Source organism: Ambystoma mexicanum, chromosome 7p (genome assembly GCF_040938575.1).
Source record: "Ambystoma mexicanum isolate Mex_15411 chromosome 7p, UKY_AmexF1_1, whole genome shotgun sequence".
NCBI lineage: Eukaryota > Metazoa > Chordata > Amphibia > Caudata > Ambystomatidae > Ambystoma > Ambystoma mexicanum.
In genome coordinates this window covers 864,704,462-864,722,309 of record NC_090939.1, presented here as the reverse complement: position 1 = coordinate 864,722,309, position 17,848 = coordinate 864,704,462, and the positions used below count along the sequence as shown (strand labels likewise).

The 17,848-nt window shown below is 47.5% G+C and overlaps 1 protein-coding gene across 1 annotated transcript in view; it reads left to right on the top strand.

Moving 5' to 3' along the window:
- Positions 1-17,848, top strand: part of MOSPD2 (motile sperm domain containing 2) — an 879,929-nt gene that overhangs the window by 794,847 nt on the left and 67,234 nt on the right. The window contains exon 14 of the mRNA XM_069637064.1: positions 16,737-16,836. Within this exon, the coding sequence (XP_069493165.1) occupies positions 16,737-16,836 (100 nt within the window). The remainder of the gene's footprint in view (positions 1-16,736; positions 16,837-17,848) is intronic.

The following is a 17,848-nucleotide window of genomic DNA, read 5'->3' as shown; positions in this document are numbered from 1 at the left end:
ACCATGCCTTCCTTACAATTCGCATACTTAAGCCTGTTTGCATGTTATCCTCTGGGCTACGAAATGTCTGTTGATTACTGATGACAATGGGTACAGCAATTCTTCGTAATTGATCCCATTTTGCTGCTTAACCTGATATAGAACTCTCACCGGTGACTTAAGTTCAGCAGGCTATGCAACCCTCATGATTACATATTTGTACATACAGTAACGCCAGGACAAGCAGTAGGTCAATTACTACGTTACCTACAACAGGACTATGTCCGCACTTCCTGAATACCATTTGGTGACTCGAATTCTCAACTGCAACCTGTGCCTTGTTACGCGATACCACCGGAACATCACCAACTAGGTTTTAAAACCCATATTATGCGTATGTTTAAGTATGGCCGATTCCATTGGGACCACAGCACACTGGCAGTCATTGGACACATAGTGATAATTTCATTAGGCGCTATCATTACGTTACATACCTCAAACTTAATCACATGTATAGACAAATACAAATCTGCTTAGATAATATTAGAATCAGCCTGTCTCTCTGGGCTCATACATTAGTGGACGGCTCCCTTTACAAGAACAGAGTTGGACAGCATTTCTGCCCATGAACAGAGTGGGCTGACGATACAACATAATTTACATATTACTATGGCAACACAAGACGCTGCATGCTCTGGCGTCCCCTGACGGAAGTACGCAATGTCTGAATGAATAGCGTGGTTACTATAATATTCACAAACTTGATCGCTGTTCAGTAATCGCTAGAGACACGCAGCATTAAGTTTATGCACAGCGTCGGGTCATGAACGGTAAGTGCTCTCTGTGTAGATCTACTTTGTTACCATATACTTAAATGGAAAGATTTACTACAAATCCAAAATACCTTCAGCTATCCCTCCGCAAATACCTCCCATCTTGAGCTCTTCGCTCCTCTACCTCTAACTCCCTCAGGGTCAGTTGTTTCTCAAAGAAACGAGCTGGGGGTAGATCTGTCTTCGGCCGGGGCCCCCCTCTGGAACAGCCTCCCTTCCACTCTAAAACATGAGGAGAACCATCTCCGGTTCCGGAAGCACCTCAAGACCTTCCTCTTTGCATCTGCCTTTGCTCCCCTTCTCCCTTGCTGATCTGCTCCCTCTTGGCACTGTGCACCTGGCCACACTCTGTCTCCTTGGCCCTGGTACCTGCTCACCCTGCCACCCTTTCTGCACTGCCTCCTGGCCACCCCTTGCACTGCGGCACTATCTGTACCCATACAGTCCACCACACTCCCTTTTTCTTCTTTTTTTTATGCACTTATCAGACTTACCCAGTCTGCTGCCGTAAACACAGCACTTGCTGGCTGCACTACGCCTGCTTACTGCTCCATTATCTATTTTATTTTGTATTTATTATTTATCTGTCTGTCCTCTGCTCCGCACTTTCCACTCTCCCCCTTCCATGCACTTTTCCCCTTTTCCCTTCCCATGCACTTGCACGTTCTCAATGTCACTGGGCATAGTAAGATTGTTGTTTTTTTTCCCCTGTTCCCCTCCCTTGCCTTGTCGCGCTCTGAATCACTTGTGTACCAGCGCAATACAAATAAAATATCATATCATAAATATAAACTATCCGTAACTTTAACTTTAGAAGAGACAATGGCAGCATCTGAAACGGCTATGTTATGACAGGACCCGCATTTCTCGGTAACTTGAAGTTGATCAAAACACACATCCTGCCAACACGGTAGGCACTCTCTTGCTATCATTGAGATATTCGAAATGTCTATAATCTGCTGTTCAAGTAGGCAAAGTTAGAACACTACGAAATCCTGTCTTACAGGTCTTTCCTCGACTCTTCTGCCCAGTGGGTTACGTTGTGCATTATACTGTACATGCCGCTGGGGAAAGTGAACTCCATCAGCACACAATTAGAGTATCGCCAAACTGGTTCTGTTGTACAATTGAGCATACATCATAAAGGTAAGGGAATCACTGGACAGTCATGGTTAGCTTATATCTGAACTGAACATAGAACAGCTGATCATTTACAAGAGATGGCGCAATTATGTGACTAGGCACTATTGTATTTTCTCATATAGGAACCTGATTTTTGGAATCGACACATACACATGCGCAGTACTTTGCGCACAGAAGATTGTAGATATTATGAGACTGCCTTTTAATTGCTGATTGAATTCAACTTAAGTTACTCCTACGTCCCGTCCCCTTTCCTCCATACTTATGGGACATCTCTCCATCCTGTGAGACGGGGCCGGAGCACTTTGTAAAAAGCATCCACATTTTTTTCAAAAATGTGTCCCTCCTCTCTTTCCTGCGCGGGGCCCGGCACGCGGCCGTAACCCCGCCCACCTTGGCTCCGCCCCGCGCATCGCCCATCGGTCCTTTTCTCCGCACGATCGGGGCAGGACGCACTTGCATCCTCGGAAGACTTTCTTCCCTTTTTTTCCCCTCTCTGGCTCTCGCTAGCGTTCGTTTACTAGTCTGTGTATGTCTTTTGAACTAGATTTTCCAGACTGTTCATCGTGTCACTGTCGCTTCGCGAGGGCGGATCCCCATCCTCTTTGTTTAGAGTGTTTGGGTCCGGAACACCGTTGGGACTCCTGTTTTTACTGACACTCCCTTTCTGTCCGGGCACTTCAACGTCGGTTGGAGCGGTGGGAGGAGGTGTTCGGACAGACTCCTCCTTCGCATTTTCAGGCGTTCATCGACGAGAAGAAAAAACACCCGGTAAATTCTTTACTTTTCAGAGCACCCCGGCCGGGGGATACCTTTCCGGATTCCTCTCGAGCCGGGAGGGGCGTTGATCGCTTTACCGGGGTTCGCCCTGAGGTGCCTGTCGGGCCTAATAATTCTACTGGAGTTTTCTCCGAGGGTCTTCGTAAGGTGCCTGTGTCCACTGGAGTACGCTCCGAGGCCTCTCCTGTGGGGGCTGTTTGTAGACCCAGTTCTACTGAGTCGTGGGGTACCGGAGCTTGCTCTGAGGCTGCTCTTTCGGCTTCCCTCAAATACAAAACCTGGGTGCGCCCCGAGGTCTTGGCTGGGCTTGAGGTTACCGAACGGATGTTCAAGGCCCGTGCCGATAAGGCTTCTACCAGGCCTAGGTCCGAGGTCCCTCGTACAGAGGCTAAGGATACCAACAGTTCTGAGGGGCCAGGCAAGGCCCTGTCTGTGACAGCGCACCGTTCCCGCTCTTGTGGTGACACCAGATCTGTTGAGGGGGCAAAGAAGAACGTTTCTTCTTTTACCAGCAGTGCCGAGGCCCTTCTTCCTTCAAAGGCTCAGTTGGCAGTTGGTATGTCGCAGAAACATTCCAGGCCTCATAGTATCGGCTCTGCCGAGGTTCCTTACGTTAAGGCTAAAATTAAGACCCCTGACCCATCGACGGGGACCCCTGCCTCACTTCCTCACGTGCCGCAGTTCCCCTCAGATGTGGACAAAATGGCGGCCGTTCCCGCCACGACCACGGCAGCCATTTTAGGTACTACCCCTACAACTACGCCATCGGCCCCTGGTGTAGGGTTCGGCCCTTCGGGTGAACCTAAGGTCCCTTGTGCGCATCCTTACCGGCCGGTTTATGATTGGAACACCCGGATGCCTCTTCCGCACAATGTTTCGTTGCCCGCGGGGGCGGCTCCCTTGATATATGTGGATTTGTCGGTGGAGGGGCCGTTGTGGCACCCTTCTCCGTTACGTCCCTCGATTTGTCCACCTCATGAGGGGCCTCTTCAGGTTCCGAAACAATCTCCTGAGGACGCTTTTTTCAGTAAATTTCAAGCGCTTATGCGCACCGACCCCATGAGGGAATATTTCAAAGGGCTTTTCAAGGAGATATCTCCACCCGCGCCTCCGGCTCCACCCGTTCCGATGGTGGTCCCGCCGGCGCCTCCCTTGCCCGTGGTGCCTCCCCCTGCGCTTCCGCCTGTGCCACCATTGTCCCCAGTGGACAAGGCAGTGCCTGACACGGCTCAGCAGGATCCTGACCTGTCAGATGACCCTCAAGGCGATCAGGACAACGAGGCCCTTCCCCGCTCTATCAGAGCTTTCCATGACAGGATACTGGACATGATGAGTTTCTTAGATGTTCCGGTGCCCGAGGCACCTGCTCCGCAGGAGGGCATGCTTTCTGGGGCGTTCACCTTGTCTCCTTTGGAGCATACCGGCCTGTTCTTGCAGAAGGACGTTCTGGCCGAGGTCCGTAGAGTTTGGGAAAAGCCACACTCGGGACTTTTTGTCAATAAAAAGATTGATGCGAGGTACAGGCTGCATTCTTCGGAAGAAGTGGCCTTGTCGTCTTGTCCGCCTCCCTCCTCCACAGTGGTGGCTGCGGCTACGTTGCAATCCAGGCCTGCAGCATCCTCCTCCGCGAAGGCTACTCAGGTCTTGGGAAAGGAGGACAAGCTCCTGGACTCCCTGGGGAGGAAAATCTTTGCCAATTCGGCCTTACAGCTCAGGCAGGCCAATGCAGAATTGATTTTGGCGGGAGCTAACCTGTGGATGTGGAGAGGTCTGTCAGAGTTTGAGGAGCACATTCCGGTCGAGAAGTTGGAGGATTTAAGAGGAGGCCTTTCCGATGCCAGGGTCTTGGCCCAGGATCTCCTGGAGGCTGCGGCTCATCACGTAGGCACCCCGGCTCGGGGTCTGATGCTTGGGGTTGATACCTCGCGGCAAGCGTGGCTGCATGCCACTAAGTTCTCGAAGGAGGTGCAAGACAAGGTTCTGGACCTTCCATTTGATGGTAAGGAGCTTTTTCACTCTTCTACTGATGTAGAGCTCACCAAAACCAAAGACAGCACTCAGACGGCTAAATCATTGTCTGTTCTGGTTAAAGCTCCCTTTAAGGCTCAAAGGCCGTTGTCGCAAGGTCGACATTCCTCTGGTTTTAGGGGCTTCCTCGACCGCAAATCTCGCATAGTAGATACTCCTGCAGGGAATAACCGCCGTAGACAACAGCGTACGCGGTATTTCTCCCGCTCCTCAGCCTCCTCATCAGGTTCAGGGGGCACTGCCACCGATAAACCTGCCAAATGAGGGTTTTCCGCGCTCGCAGGAGACCCCGGTGGGAGGACGCATTGCGTCTCATTGGGAGGCATGGCAGGCCATCACAGAAGACAGGTGGGTCTTGTCAGTCGCTCAAGCGGGCTTCCGCTTACCTTTACCCACTACCCCACCCTTCAACCCTCCTTTTCACCTGTTGGGCTCACCCTCCCTCAAGGCCGAGGTTCAGAAACTTCTGCACCTCAGAGCTGTGGAACCCGTTCCCTTTGGGGAGCGAGGGGTGGGCTTCTACTCCCGGCTGTTTACGGTGCCCAAACCCAACCAGGCTGGCCTGCGCACCATCCTAGACCTTTCCCAGTTCAATCTTTTCCTACCCCAAGAGAAATTCAAGATGATCACGCCCGGCCAGATTCGCTCCTCTTTGCAGATGGGCGATTGGCTCAGCGTGGTGGATCTTCAGGATGCGTACATGCATATCCTGATTTGGAATCCACACAGGAGATACCTCCGCTTCTCTTTGGGAGAGGAGCACTTCCAGTTTCGGGTGCTTCCTTTTGGCCTCAGTTCAGCGCCGCGTGTCTTCACGAAGATGATGTCGGTGATTGCGGCCTATCTTCCTCTCCAGGGTATCCATGTGTATCCCTATTTGGACGACTGGCTCCTACGCAGCCCTTGTCCGTTGGCAGCAGCGGACAACCTCCAGTCTCTCCTTCAGCTCCTGTTCCATCTTGGGCTGTCGGTGAACTGGCGGAAATCCTCCATGACGGTCTCACAGGACCTGACTTTCCTGGGTTTTCGTTTGAACACGATAGACTGCCGAGTGTATCTGACCGGGGACAGAATGGCGGATCTGTTGGTTATGTGTCAGATGTTTGCGCAGTCAGAGAGCATGTCGGCCTGGTGGTTCCAGAGGCTTCTGGACCTCATGGCCTCGTGTGTACTTGTTCTTCCTCTTGCTTGTCTCAAAATGAGACGGACCCAGATGGCTCTTCGGAGTTCCTGGCGTCAGGCTGTGGACCCGGATTCCAAGCGGATAATCATTCCGGATTCCATGAGTGAACCTGGACTGGTGGTCATCTCTCAGCAACCTGTCAGTGGGCGCGGGGTTCCAGGACCCAGCCCCCATGGTGACTATCACGACAGACTCCTCCCTTTTGGGTTGGGGTGCGACGTTAGATCTTCTTCAGGTCTCGGACCTCTGGTCACCTCAGGACAAGCTCCTGCACATAAATCATTTGGAGCTTCTGGCAATTGTTCTGGCGCTCAAGGCGTTCAGACCTCTTATTGTCAACAAGGTGATCCGCATAAGAATGGACAATGCAGTATCAATGTATTACATAAACAAGCAAGGGGGAACGAAGTCTAACCCTCTCGTGGACCTGTCCATCCAGATTTGGGAGTGGGCCGTGCTTCATGGGGTCTGGCTGCTTGCAGTGCACATCCCGGGCCAGCTGAATGTCACCGCGGATGCCCTCAGCCAGCGGACAGTGGTCAGCTACGAGTGGGAGTTGAAGGCAGAGATCCTCTCATGGATTTTCTCGCATTGGGGCACACCGGAGGTGGACCTCTTCGCCACAGCAGTAAAGAAGCTGCTTCCTCAGTATGCCTCCAGAGGGGTGCTGGGAGCCTCCTCTCTGGGGGATGCACTCGAGATTCCATGGCACAACATGAGAGCTTACGCCTTCCCGCCTCTTCCCCTAGTTCATCGAGCAATTTGGAAGTTGAAGAGCTCTGTCAACTGTTCTCTTCTACTGATAGCTCCGTGGTGGCCGGCCAGGTTTTGGTTCTCAGAACTTCAACACCTGTTGGTGTGTCCGCCTATCAGGTTACCAGTAACTCCCGATCTTCTTCAGCAAGGGGAACAGCAGATGTGGCACCCCTCCCCACAATCGCTGAACTTGGCGGCATGGTGCCTGAGTTCACGTCTCTAGAGCATTTGGGTTTGTCTGCGGATAACATGCGCATTATCCAGGCAGCCAGGAAACCCTCGACCAGATCCCAATACAAGAGTAAATGGATCAGGTTCTGTCATTGGTGTTTGGAGAAAGAATTTGACCCAAGGGTGGCAACGATTGACACGGTGCTGTCCTTCGTATCCTCCCTAGCAGAGTCAGGGGTTCATGTTCTGTCTTGCAGGACATTTCTCTCTGCGATTTCCGCTTACCTCTCTACAGACCGGTGTTCTTATTCTTTAACTAACCCGGTGGTGAAGAGACATTTTGCTGGCTTGACACGCATTTACCCTCCGGTTCGTAGTCTGCACCCGCCTTGAGACCTAAATGTAGTCCTGACGGCGCTGTGCCATAAACCCTTTGAGCCAATGGCTACGGTTGACCTCAAGTACGTGTCCTGGAAAGTGTCCTTTCTGGTAGCCGTTACGTCAGCGAGGAGAGTGAGTGAGCTCCAGGCATTGTCGGTGGAGCATCCTTTTTTGGTCTTTCACAAGGACAAGGTAGTCCTTCGGACGAACCCAGCTTTCCTACCAAAGTTAGTGACCGAATTCCATCTGAATCAGTCGATTTCCCTTCCGGTCTTTTTTCCAAACCCTGCCTCGGAGGCGGAAAGGGTTCTACACTGCCTGGATGTCCGAAGAGCTCTTAAGTTCTACCTGGACAGGACTTCCGAGCTTCGGAGCTCTTCCCAACTGTTTGTGACCTTCGGTAAACCTCAGGGCAGGCCGGTGTCTAAGGCATCCATTTCCAGATGGATTACCGCCTGTATCACGGAATCTTTCACCGTCCAAAAGCTGAAACCTCCTAAAGGTATCCATGCACACCAGGTGCGAGGCAAGGCAGCCGCGGTTGCTTTTCAGAAGTATGTTCCCTGGGAGTCCATCGCTAAAGCGGCTACTTGGGCATCCCCATCTGCTTTCTGTAAGCATTACTGCCTCGATATGAGCTCTAGAGCTGACGCTCAGTTCGGCCAGGCTGTGCTGAAGAACCTGTTTCAGTAAGGGGTATTTCCATCCACCCATAGTTCCTGTAAGGAGTGCTTGGGAATCTCCCATAAGTATGGAGGAAAGGGGAGGGACAGGACGTAGGAGTATTACCAGGTTACTCACCGTAGTGACCACCTTACTCCTAGTCCATTGTCCCCTTTCCTCCATACGCCCGCCGTCCTCTCTAATAAGGTTCCTCTGTTATTGCTAATGGGTCTTGACCCTGCGATAGAAAAGGACTGATGGGCGATGCGCGGGGCGGAGCCAAGGTGGGTGGAGTTACGGCCGCGTGCCGGGCCCCACGCAGGAAAGAGAGGAGGGACACATTTTTGAAAAAAATGTGGATGCTTTTTACAAAGTGCTCCGGTCCCATCCCACAGGATGGAGAGATGTCCCATAAGCATGGAGGAAAGGGGACTATGGACTAGGAGTAAGGTGGTCACTACGGTGAGTAACCTGGTAAAATGATTGTATGGTTTGCATGTGTCTTGACATTGTAGCTGTCCAGTTGATGGGACCCACATCTCCATCTAAATAAGTTTTCATGTTGTTTGGTATTATAGAATTGTCCCTGAATAAGGACCCATGGTCTGAAATGCATTGGCACTAGTGACTTTCTGCTTCTCTACAAGAATGAACTTTCAATAAAAGATTTTGCGCATGACCTTATGGCATCCCAAGAAGTCCTTTTGGTGTTTAAACATATATCAAGATGGAATAAATGGAAAATAACTTTCAGTAGTCTTTACTACAATATTTGCCGACCCCAGGTCTGATGAAATGTTTCATCAGACAATTAGTTGCATGATATTTTTATACCAATGTGGTGTACATTGGGTCTCTGAGGTTCGCCAATCACTTTACGAGGAATCACATTATTATTTCAAAAAGACTGAGCAAATTAGCGGTGCCCATCCACCCCCCCCCCGTACTTTCCAATGGTTACAGCAATTCTCTTTCTGGGTACCTATTGGTGAGTTCTCCTCCTGCAAAGTTTCAAACTTAAAAAGCATATTGCTTGCGTGAGCCAATCATGGCTACAGCAACTTAATGTACAGTTGCTTTGGTGGGAGGCTCAGTATTTGACAGGCACTACATTAGAGACATACAACACTGAGCTGGGATTTACTAAAGAAAATGTGTTTCTGGAGGGAGTGCAAGTACCACGTGAGGCTTCAGGTCTTCGGCCATCCATTGAAGGGCGAGTAACACTAAGGATTTGTAGATGATTTCCTGTGAGATTTACCTCTGTACTGATCATTATACTCTGGTGGGCTTGTGGGGATCTGGTCTGATTGTGGAATCTGTAGCCAATCGTTGAACTGCATAGGCAGAGCTGATTGCAGTGGGCATTGAAGGGGATGAAAAAGGGAGAGGTTCCTGGAGGGGACATCACACACACCAAGTCACACACATTCACTCTCCACACCCAACCCTCCTTAACACCACACAATTACAAATGCTCACCCCTATACAGACCTGTCTGTAGTGGTAGTTTACTCCAAATGATGTGACACATCTGTGGTAATTTACCTCTCCTTTCATTCCTTTTATCTTTTCAGCGTTCGGACCACTAAGTAATAATTGAGTATTTCTCAACCAGGATAGCAGCAGCCTCAACAGATCAGGCAAACATTTTGAAGTTTGCATGGAAGGAACTTAACTAAACAAATGAGATTGACCTCATATTTAAACCCACCCTCCAGGAATTAGCTGATGATCTTTCCTCATTTTCTGAGGATAGATCGATCATAAAAAAGCAACCAAGATGCTCCAAGCCATACTGCAACTAAATCCATTACATTCACAGCTCTCAGACAGAGAGTGGTACCTAATGTCATTTCTGAAGTACAATAAAGAAGGCAGCCTCTGTGTTTTCCACACCTTGTCCAGCCATGCGGTTTAAATAGTGAATCCCGACACTGGCCGCTCACTTTATTCACGTCTGTAATGCTTCTCATCACTCAGGTAGTGTTGCAGGAAAATTAAAGTTGGCCTCCACCACCTGCTTTTCAAAGAAACTGAGCACTGATCCTTTTTAACTGCTGAACTACCGCCTAATCCCCGATTTCCCTTGCAAGTACTGCAAGGTTCATGAGCCATTTAATGTCTACTTGAGGTCCCGTAGCAACCTTTGTAGAAAGATGTATGAACTCCTTTGTTGAGGAGGAGGTGTCCTCTGAGTCATAATTTAAGGAAAACCCTTTTAGAGACAGGACTGTGCAAACAACAAAGACTTTATTTATTAATTGGCTGTGAGTGATTACTCATGCCACAGATGTTGATTAGCACGGCAAGTACTCGGAGCTTGTCCAGTTTGAATACACTTTTATCGAAAATAAAGCATTGCACAATAATTCAATGACCTCATATTATGTTCATTAGCATGACTAGGTGTTTTCCGCATTTTCTAAATCACAAAACATGTTTTCGCAACTTTAAAACTGGAAAAGCAGTTTTGAAAATGACACATTTCTTCAGACGTCGTAGAACACCTTGTCCAAGGTCATCTCGTCTTTGCTCATCTGCTTCAGCCCACTGTCAAATTGTATTCTTAAAAAACCTTTGAACACCACCGTTAGAAACCGTTTATTCCTACCATTTAAACTGCTGAATCACTCAGTATGTTCTGCACAATGCACTCCTTTTTATTTGCACACAACACGCTTTTTTTTTGTTTGTTTGCTCAACACTTCTAAATCTTCATGGGGTTTTGAGGCCTGTAGCCATCAGTAATGAGATGACCGCCTTTTGCTGACCTATATTCTCTATCAGAAATCTATATTATGTGTTCATTATGTTGTGCGCAATTTAAGCATATCTTTGTTCTAACTAAATGTGTGCACTGTCCCTTATTTTCTAATGTACCTGACTATATTAAGGCAGCATAGCTGCCTCAATGAACAATGCTGATGACCTCTACAATGTTGGACAGGAGGGTGGGACACACGCCCTTGGTTGGCATTTTCATCTGTTTATTACCAGAGAGGGGGAGGATCGATTCCACTTCACCTTCCACTTATAAGCTGACAATGTCCAGCTTCTTTTCTGACTAACAATCCCAGTTAGTAATTACAAAATATCTGATTGGATGCCAGACTAACCTCTTTTCTAGTTGGCACATGTCACTGACACATCACCAACCCGCTGCATGAAGAAAAATATTAAGGCTTTTTACCTGTAAGCCCTTGCGGCAAACTCTGAAAAATAAGTGTAAAATAATATGGAGTTCAAAATTTGTATATTTTTAAGAGTTTGTCAGACGGCCCAAAACTCTACTATCTTTCCTTGGATGGCACTGGAATTGGTGTATCTACTTCAACAATCACCCAGAACATGGATCTAAATATCCCAGTGTGATTCAGTTCCCTCAAATGTATAAACATTTTTCAGGCCAGTTTTTCTCAGGTGTTGCTAGGAACTTTAACAGCAAGTTCCAGTATTCAATGCTTTTCCAAGAAAACTGTCTGACATGGTATTGGGAACCCAACTTTAAAGTTTCTGAATTCAATGGTTCTTAAATCTATTATGTGTCACCAGGCACCTTACCGCCAATGTTTAAAATTCGATACTTCTTAAACCAAACTCTCACTCTCTCATTCAGTACTGGGCACCTTAATTACAAGCTCCAGGATTCAGCATTTCACCAGTGATTAGATTTCTCATGTGTAAGAGCCTGGTCTCCAAGTTCCAAGATGCAGTGCTTCTCAAATCAAATCCTTTCTCAACTGGCACTAGGAACATTGATTCCCCAGTATCAGGATTCAAAGTGTAATTACATAGTCTCCTTCCGGCCAGCTTGCAGAATCCCCTTTCCGTCTAGAGCTTCCCATCTGTGTTGTTGCTCTTCGAAGTTTGGCCCCAGACTACTCGTATCTGTTGGGGATTTGCCTGATTCTTAGCTTTGGTGGCAGCCTTATGTGGACCACTCTCTGCTCATGGCCCCTCTTCAAGGCCTCCCAAGGTTTCTCACACTATTCTCAGTCTGCTAACTTCCTGGCGGCTCAACGCCTTCCCAGGATCTGGAATTACACCTTAGCCTCTCACTATTTGAATCTCTAAGCAGTGACCCGTTCTCTTAATGTCTAGCCTTTGTGTGGATCTCGCCCTCCCCACTTCTCCATACCAGATATCTGTTGCTTCTCATGGTCTCGGTCAGCCTTTGCTCAGAACCACAGCTCCCCATCATTTAACAGCCCACAACATGTGCAGTATTCATTCTCTAAGCTCTTCCTGCTCTCCTCAAGTTCTTATAACAGTAGCTCAGCGCAACCTCATGCATGGCAAAGGAGGGAAGACCTACAGATCAGTCTGTTTGTCCAATCTCAATTTGTTGACTGTTTCTTCTGGTTGTATTTGGCCATACCCCGAAGGTAAGTGCACTGTCTCAAAACATATTTCCAGATGTGCCTTCTAAAAAGGACCTACCAATTTCGAGACTTATAAATTCCTAATTCACATCTGACTGGACTATTGCAAAAGTTGTATACCTAGGTGTGCCTAAAAAGGTGATTAACCAAATCCAGCTGATATAGAAAAGAGCAGCAATAATGGTTTGGGGATTAAATTCCATGACCAAATTGCACCGTCCCTTAAAGCTCCACTTTGGTTACCCACAGACTAAGTCGAAGCATAGAGCATATTGGAATATGGCTAGGAAATAGTTATCTAATCATATCTCAATTATCAACCAGTGCTATCCTGGAGCTCAAAAGCAGCAAGTAACCTCCAAAATAGTAAGGCAGTTAAAAGAAGAACAAACTGGAAACAGTTCCTAGGGTCCTAAGCTTTGGAACAACCTCCTGCACTTTCTTGCATAAGGTAGGCAATCTCGTTCAATCAAGGAAACCCTCACAACAGTACTCTTTGAACTGGCCTAAATATCAACTCCTAATCCATATATTTAGTACCATAAAACATGGAATTATGGTCATTGCCCTGCTGGCAGAATTGTCTTTTTAATTGCTGTATCCAAAAAGTGACCTTTTTTTTTTTTTTGTTTTTTTTTTGTTTTTTTTTTGTTTGTTTTTTTAGTAGACCTGTTTTCTCCTCCCTGGACCTATATTCCCCTCTTTCCTCTTTGAGTTTGCTTTCATCCATTTCTTTATTCCCCTCCACTCCGCCTACAGCAGCGACTGGAAGCATCCTTTTTTGTTCAGCATTATACAAATTACAAATAAAATACTCTACCTTCTGCATTTCAGCACTCAGTACCAGGTCTACCATTACAAGCTTAACGCTCCCTGAGGCTTTTTATCACTAATCTCACGGGCATGATAATCTAGGTTGCAAAGTTGCACAGTTATTACACAGAAGTAGATTTCTCTTAACAATTTGGCTTTGGCTTTGGACATCTTCATCTTTTTAATAATTCAGCACCCTAGTAAACTACCAGAAATATCACAATGTTGCTTAAACTGTATCTGGGATAATTGGGGGATGGATAGACTGACTGATCACAGTGAGGGATCTTCACACAAGACAATGGCAGCATAGGTGTTGGGAGAGTACGGAAACAATGCTCTGGGTTGAAAAGTGACAACTTGAATAAAAGATGGGGCAATAAACACTTGGAACATGGGGTTTTTACTTTTACAAGAAAACATGATCAACTGCATTTTGTTAACTAAACTATTTCAAATATTTATGAAGCAGGACTTTACATGATCCATTGTCTTTGACCAGTTGCACTACATTGACCAAAGATGGCAACAAAGAATGATAAAAGAGAAGACGCTCTTTCTGCAAATTGTAAAATACACACACTAGCACATCAAAAATTTCAGACACAAGAATGTGTTTGAGTTGATTGCCTCTTGGCAGTCATTGATTCCACATGCATAGTTGTTACTATGCAAACAATGGTGGCTTACTTTAATTCAGATAATCCAGGTGTCCTCCCCTTCCCGCTCTTGGTGACGTAACACAATAGTCCATCCTGTCACTAAGGATACTGAACCTGTACAGAGAACCCCGCACATCTGCGGGCTGTGCTGTCCAGACAAACATGTTATGTAGCAATAGGCAGATGCTGCACCACTCTTTTGTCTCAAAATGTCAGACAACTACAGTGAGTCCCTCAGAAGTTGCCTGGACACTATTCAGACCACACATTCTTCCTGATGCATAGAAGCAAAGCTTAGCCACTAAAGGAAGGTCTCTAGTCTTCCGCTTAGACCCAGACCTGTCATTTTAAGTACACATCAAGAAGGGAAGTGCACCCTTCTCTGTATCCACCCCGGAGAATCAAACCCTTCTACTGCACAGCACCTTTCATGACCCCGACCTATGCCACATTGACAGTGGCAGCGCAACCATGGTTGGCTTCCCCAACTTCTGCCTTTGCTTGTTCAAAGCCATTTCCCATACTTCAGCATGAGTGAATTCAGGCACAATGCAAATTCGACCACATCACTCTCACGCAGCCCCATTCACTCCCCTTACAGGCTTGTATGCAATTAGTGTCCCTGTGCATTATTTTCTAGGCACGCCATTCAAGCAAACCAGACAATCTTAAGAAAAATGACAGCTCGCTGGTAAACGCACAACCAGCAGCGGTACTGCTCTACTGTTAGATACCTGGAAAACTTACAAAGGACCAAGAAGAAGTCCCTCTTTGGGTTCCCAAGCCGACATCCTGGAACAATCTGTCAATCCACTTAAGGGCCTCCCTCTCCCTGGAAGCATTCAGGGAAGAGGTCTGCACCCTTCTGTTCATGCTCCACTACCCTCAGTCTAGGCAGGGCTGAACTGGCGGATAAGGAACTCTGGTGGGCCTCTGCAGCCTGGGCCTCTTTTGTGTGGCAACCTATTGTATTTCCAAATGTTCCCATAGCAAAAGGTTTGGGCTTGCTGAAAATGTGTATTATGAGGCCACTTTGAACATCATTTCTCCAGCATTGGATCTTTCATGGATTCACATGCTTTGAATATTCCCCGTCGTCAGGCTGGGAATCCCCGGTACATTATATAGACCCTTTCCCGTAGGAAAACTTTTTCGACGCTTATGTGTCCTATCCACCTCGTTTTGTATCATGCGTGCCCGTACCGTCAGGACGTCATGATATAAATACAGGCCCCGCCCCCGCGCTCCCTCAGATTTCAACCGTCTTTCAAAGCAGTGGGATCCTCGTGTTTACTACTAGTGAAAACTAGGTTGTTTTTTATTTTTTGTCTGTTTCGCGTAAGCGAAGTTCAAATTCTGGAGAATTATGTCTGGAAAGGCGTTATTTCGCCCATGTGCAACCTGTGGCCTCAAAAAGGTTTATGAAGGAGACGGCCACATGGACTGTATCTACTGTCTCCACCCGCACCACACGGCGGATACATGTGAGATATGCCTGGGTTTCTCCCAAAAAACCCTTAAGGACCGTAAAAGAAGGCTGGTCGACTGGCTTAATGACGGAGCGGGTGCCTACCCGGCTTCGGAAGTTGGCTCCACGGCCTCCAGGAGCAAGTCGGAGCCTCCATCGAAGAAGGTGCGGCCAGCAGAAATTCGCGCTGAGGACAAGCATAAGGGGAAACATGCTGGATCCTCCTCATCACATAAAAAGCCCTCCTCCTCCTCATCATCTAAGACGGAGAGGCTAGCGCTGTCTAAATCCTCCTCAGGGGACCGTCCCAGGTCTTCCGTGAGTCGAGAAGCTTCAGCCGGGAAGTCGGCATCGAAATCGACGACGAAGTCTAAGGGCTCGACGACGACGACTTCCTCGTCGACCTCGGTGTCATTGACGATGCCTATTACCGTTCAAGCAGCAGCGGTTGGGATTCCTTCGTCGACGGAGACTCAGTCTATGGCTTGGCTGCCTGAGGTCTATGACCCGATCCCCCCTGAGGTCTTACTGCAGCCAGACACGGCCTGCTCGGCGGAAGGGGAAGGTGACATGGTTCTGCAGCCATCGGATTTAGGCTTACGGCCTTCCACGTCGACGGCGACGAGTGCGAGCGGGGGTATGGTACCTATATCATCCACGTTACTGACCCCCCAGACAGTTTTGTCTCTGGATGTGCTTAATACTCTTCAGAAGCTACTACAGCGGCTGGATACCCAGTTCCCTCAACCTGGGACGTCATCGTCACTTTTGTCTGTACCTTCCGTCGACGAGCAAACTTGTACGGCTCGCTCGTCGACGAATCACCCATCGGCTCCCCAGGCGGTGAAAGATCGTCCTCGAGCTCAGGAGGAGGGTGAGTTGTCGGAGTCCGACTCTATACGTGATGACTCGGGGTCAGACATCTCCCTGTCACCGTCGAGGGACCCGACATGGAATTCGGATGTAGAATTGGAGTCTACGAGGAGCCAGACACAGCCATCTCCCCCTGATGATGTGGGAGCCTTCCATGCAATGATGGGGAAAGCGTGTTCCGAATTCGGCTTGATTCCTGAGGAGCAGAGGAAAGACTGTTTCCTTTTTGACCATATGGGTCAAAGGAGAAAATCGGTATTTGCCATCCCAATCCTTGACCACGTGTGGCAAGGAGGTCTCAAGGCGATGCGCCATCCGTTCTCGGAACCAGCCATAAAGGGACGGATCGAGAAAAAGTTTAAAGCTCCGGAGTCCACTCCAAAATGTCTAACATCACAGCCTCTGTCTGACTCGGTGGTGTGATGTGTGAAGAGATCTGTCTGCCAGGGGCCAGATCTGTGCTATTTGCATACGCCCAATAAAATAACTGTTACTTAATAATTTAACAAAGAGAATATTTTCTCTCGTGAATTGTTTATTTGTATGTAACATTTGTAAAATGAAAGTGCCCCTTTAAAGGACAGCTTGCAAATTACGTGTTCTTGACTTTTTTTTTAGGCTACACTGCCATGTTGTTGAGAGTAGCAAACCTGTATCTTTGCTCTTAAAAGAGAACGTGAACAGCCCAGCAAAAAACACTGAAGATTTGTACTTCAAGGTAAGAGGAGAGTTCACGCTTTGATTATATTCTCTTATAATAGCTGCAATCTTTAATGCATTGTATGTTACAGGTGGACAGGGCATTTAGTACAGATTAATTGCCCCTGAAGAGGCTTTTGAGTTCCGATGGAAAACATTTATATGGATGTAGTTGAGCGACTTTTCATCGCCTAACATGCAGCAGCATAACATTCCTTTGTGACCTTTGTTCTGACTGCATTTTACAGGCTGGATTCCATTTAGTTTTAATTAATTTGATATTGTCAAGTGTTTTCGATTTGATGAGACAAAGGTATTCACAGAGGCATGATTCATCACCCATCTCTGTGACTACTTAAACGGACTCCAATTGGAACTTGTTTTGCAAAACATAAGCAGGTTCAGGCAATGAGGTGCAAATTGAATTAGTTGCTCTTTCAGTTTGCATGTTCTTAAGCAACCCAAGGTGAAGCTGGAGTCCCACGGATTTTGATGGTTTTGCAGGTGTACTTCAAAAATAAAATACTGTACTCATTTTTTGGCTCATATTACAGAAACTTTGCACTGGTGCAAAGTTTTCACGGTATTAGCACTAGGGCAAAGCTTGCCCTATTTTTAAAAACACTGGGACACATGAAAAAACCATTGCACCTCGACAAGTGCAGTTTGGCATATTAAAAGAACTAGGGCGAATATTGCCCTAGTGCAAAAAATATGCATTTTCACTACATTTTTGGGCATGTGTTTCCGATCGTATATCGATCCATCTTGAAATAAATTCCTATGGCCTTTACCTTAGTTTTCCTCACTTTTTTACCTGCAAAAACGCCTGCCTGGGCACTGCCATCTTGTGGAAATCTTATCCATTGATCCATCGCCCTAAATTCAAGTGCCCTTGTGGCACTAAATCATATCACCCGCCCCTCAGGCTGACATCACTCATAACAATATGCTCCACCTATTTTAATTACGTTGGTGGTCAGCATCGCCAAACGTCCCCTGTCATCACCAACGTCATAACGTTATCTAAT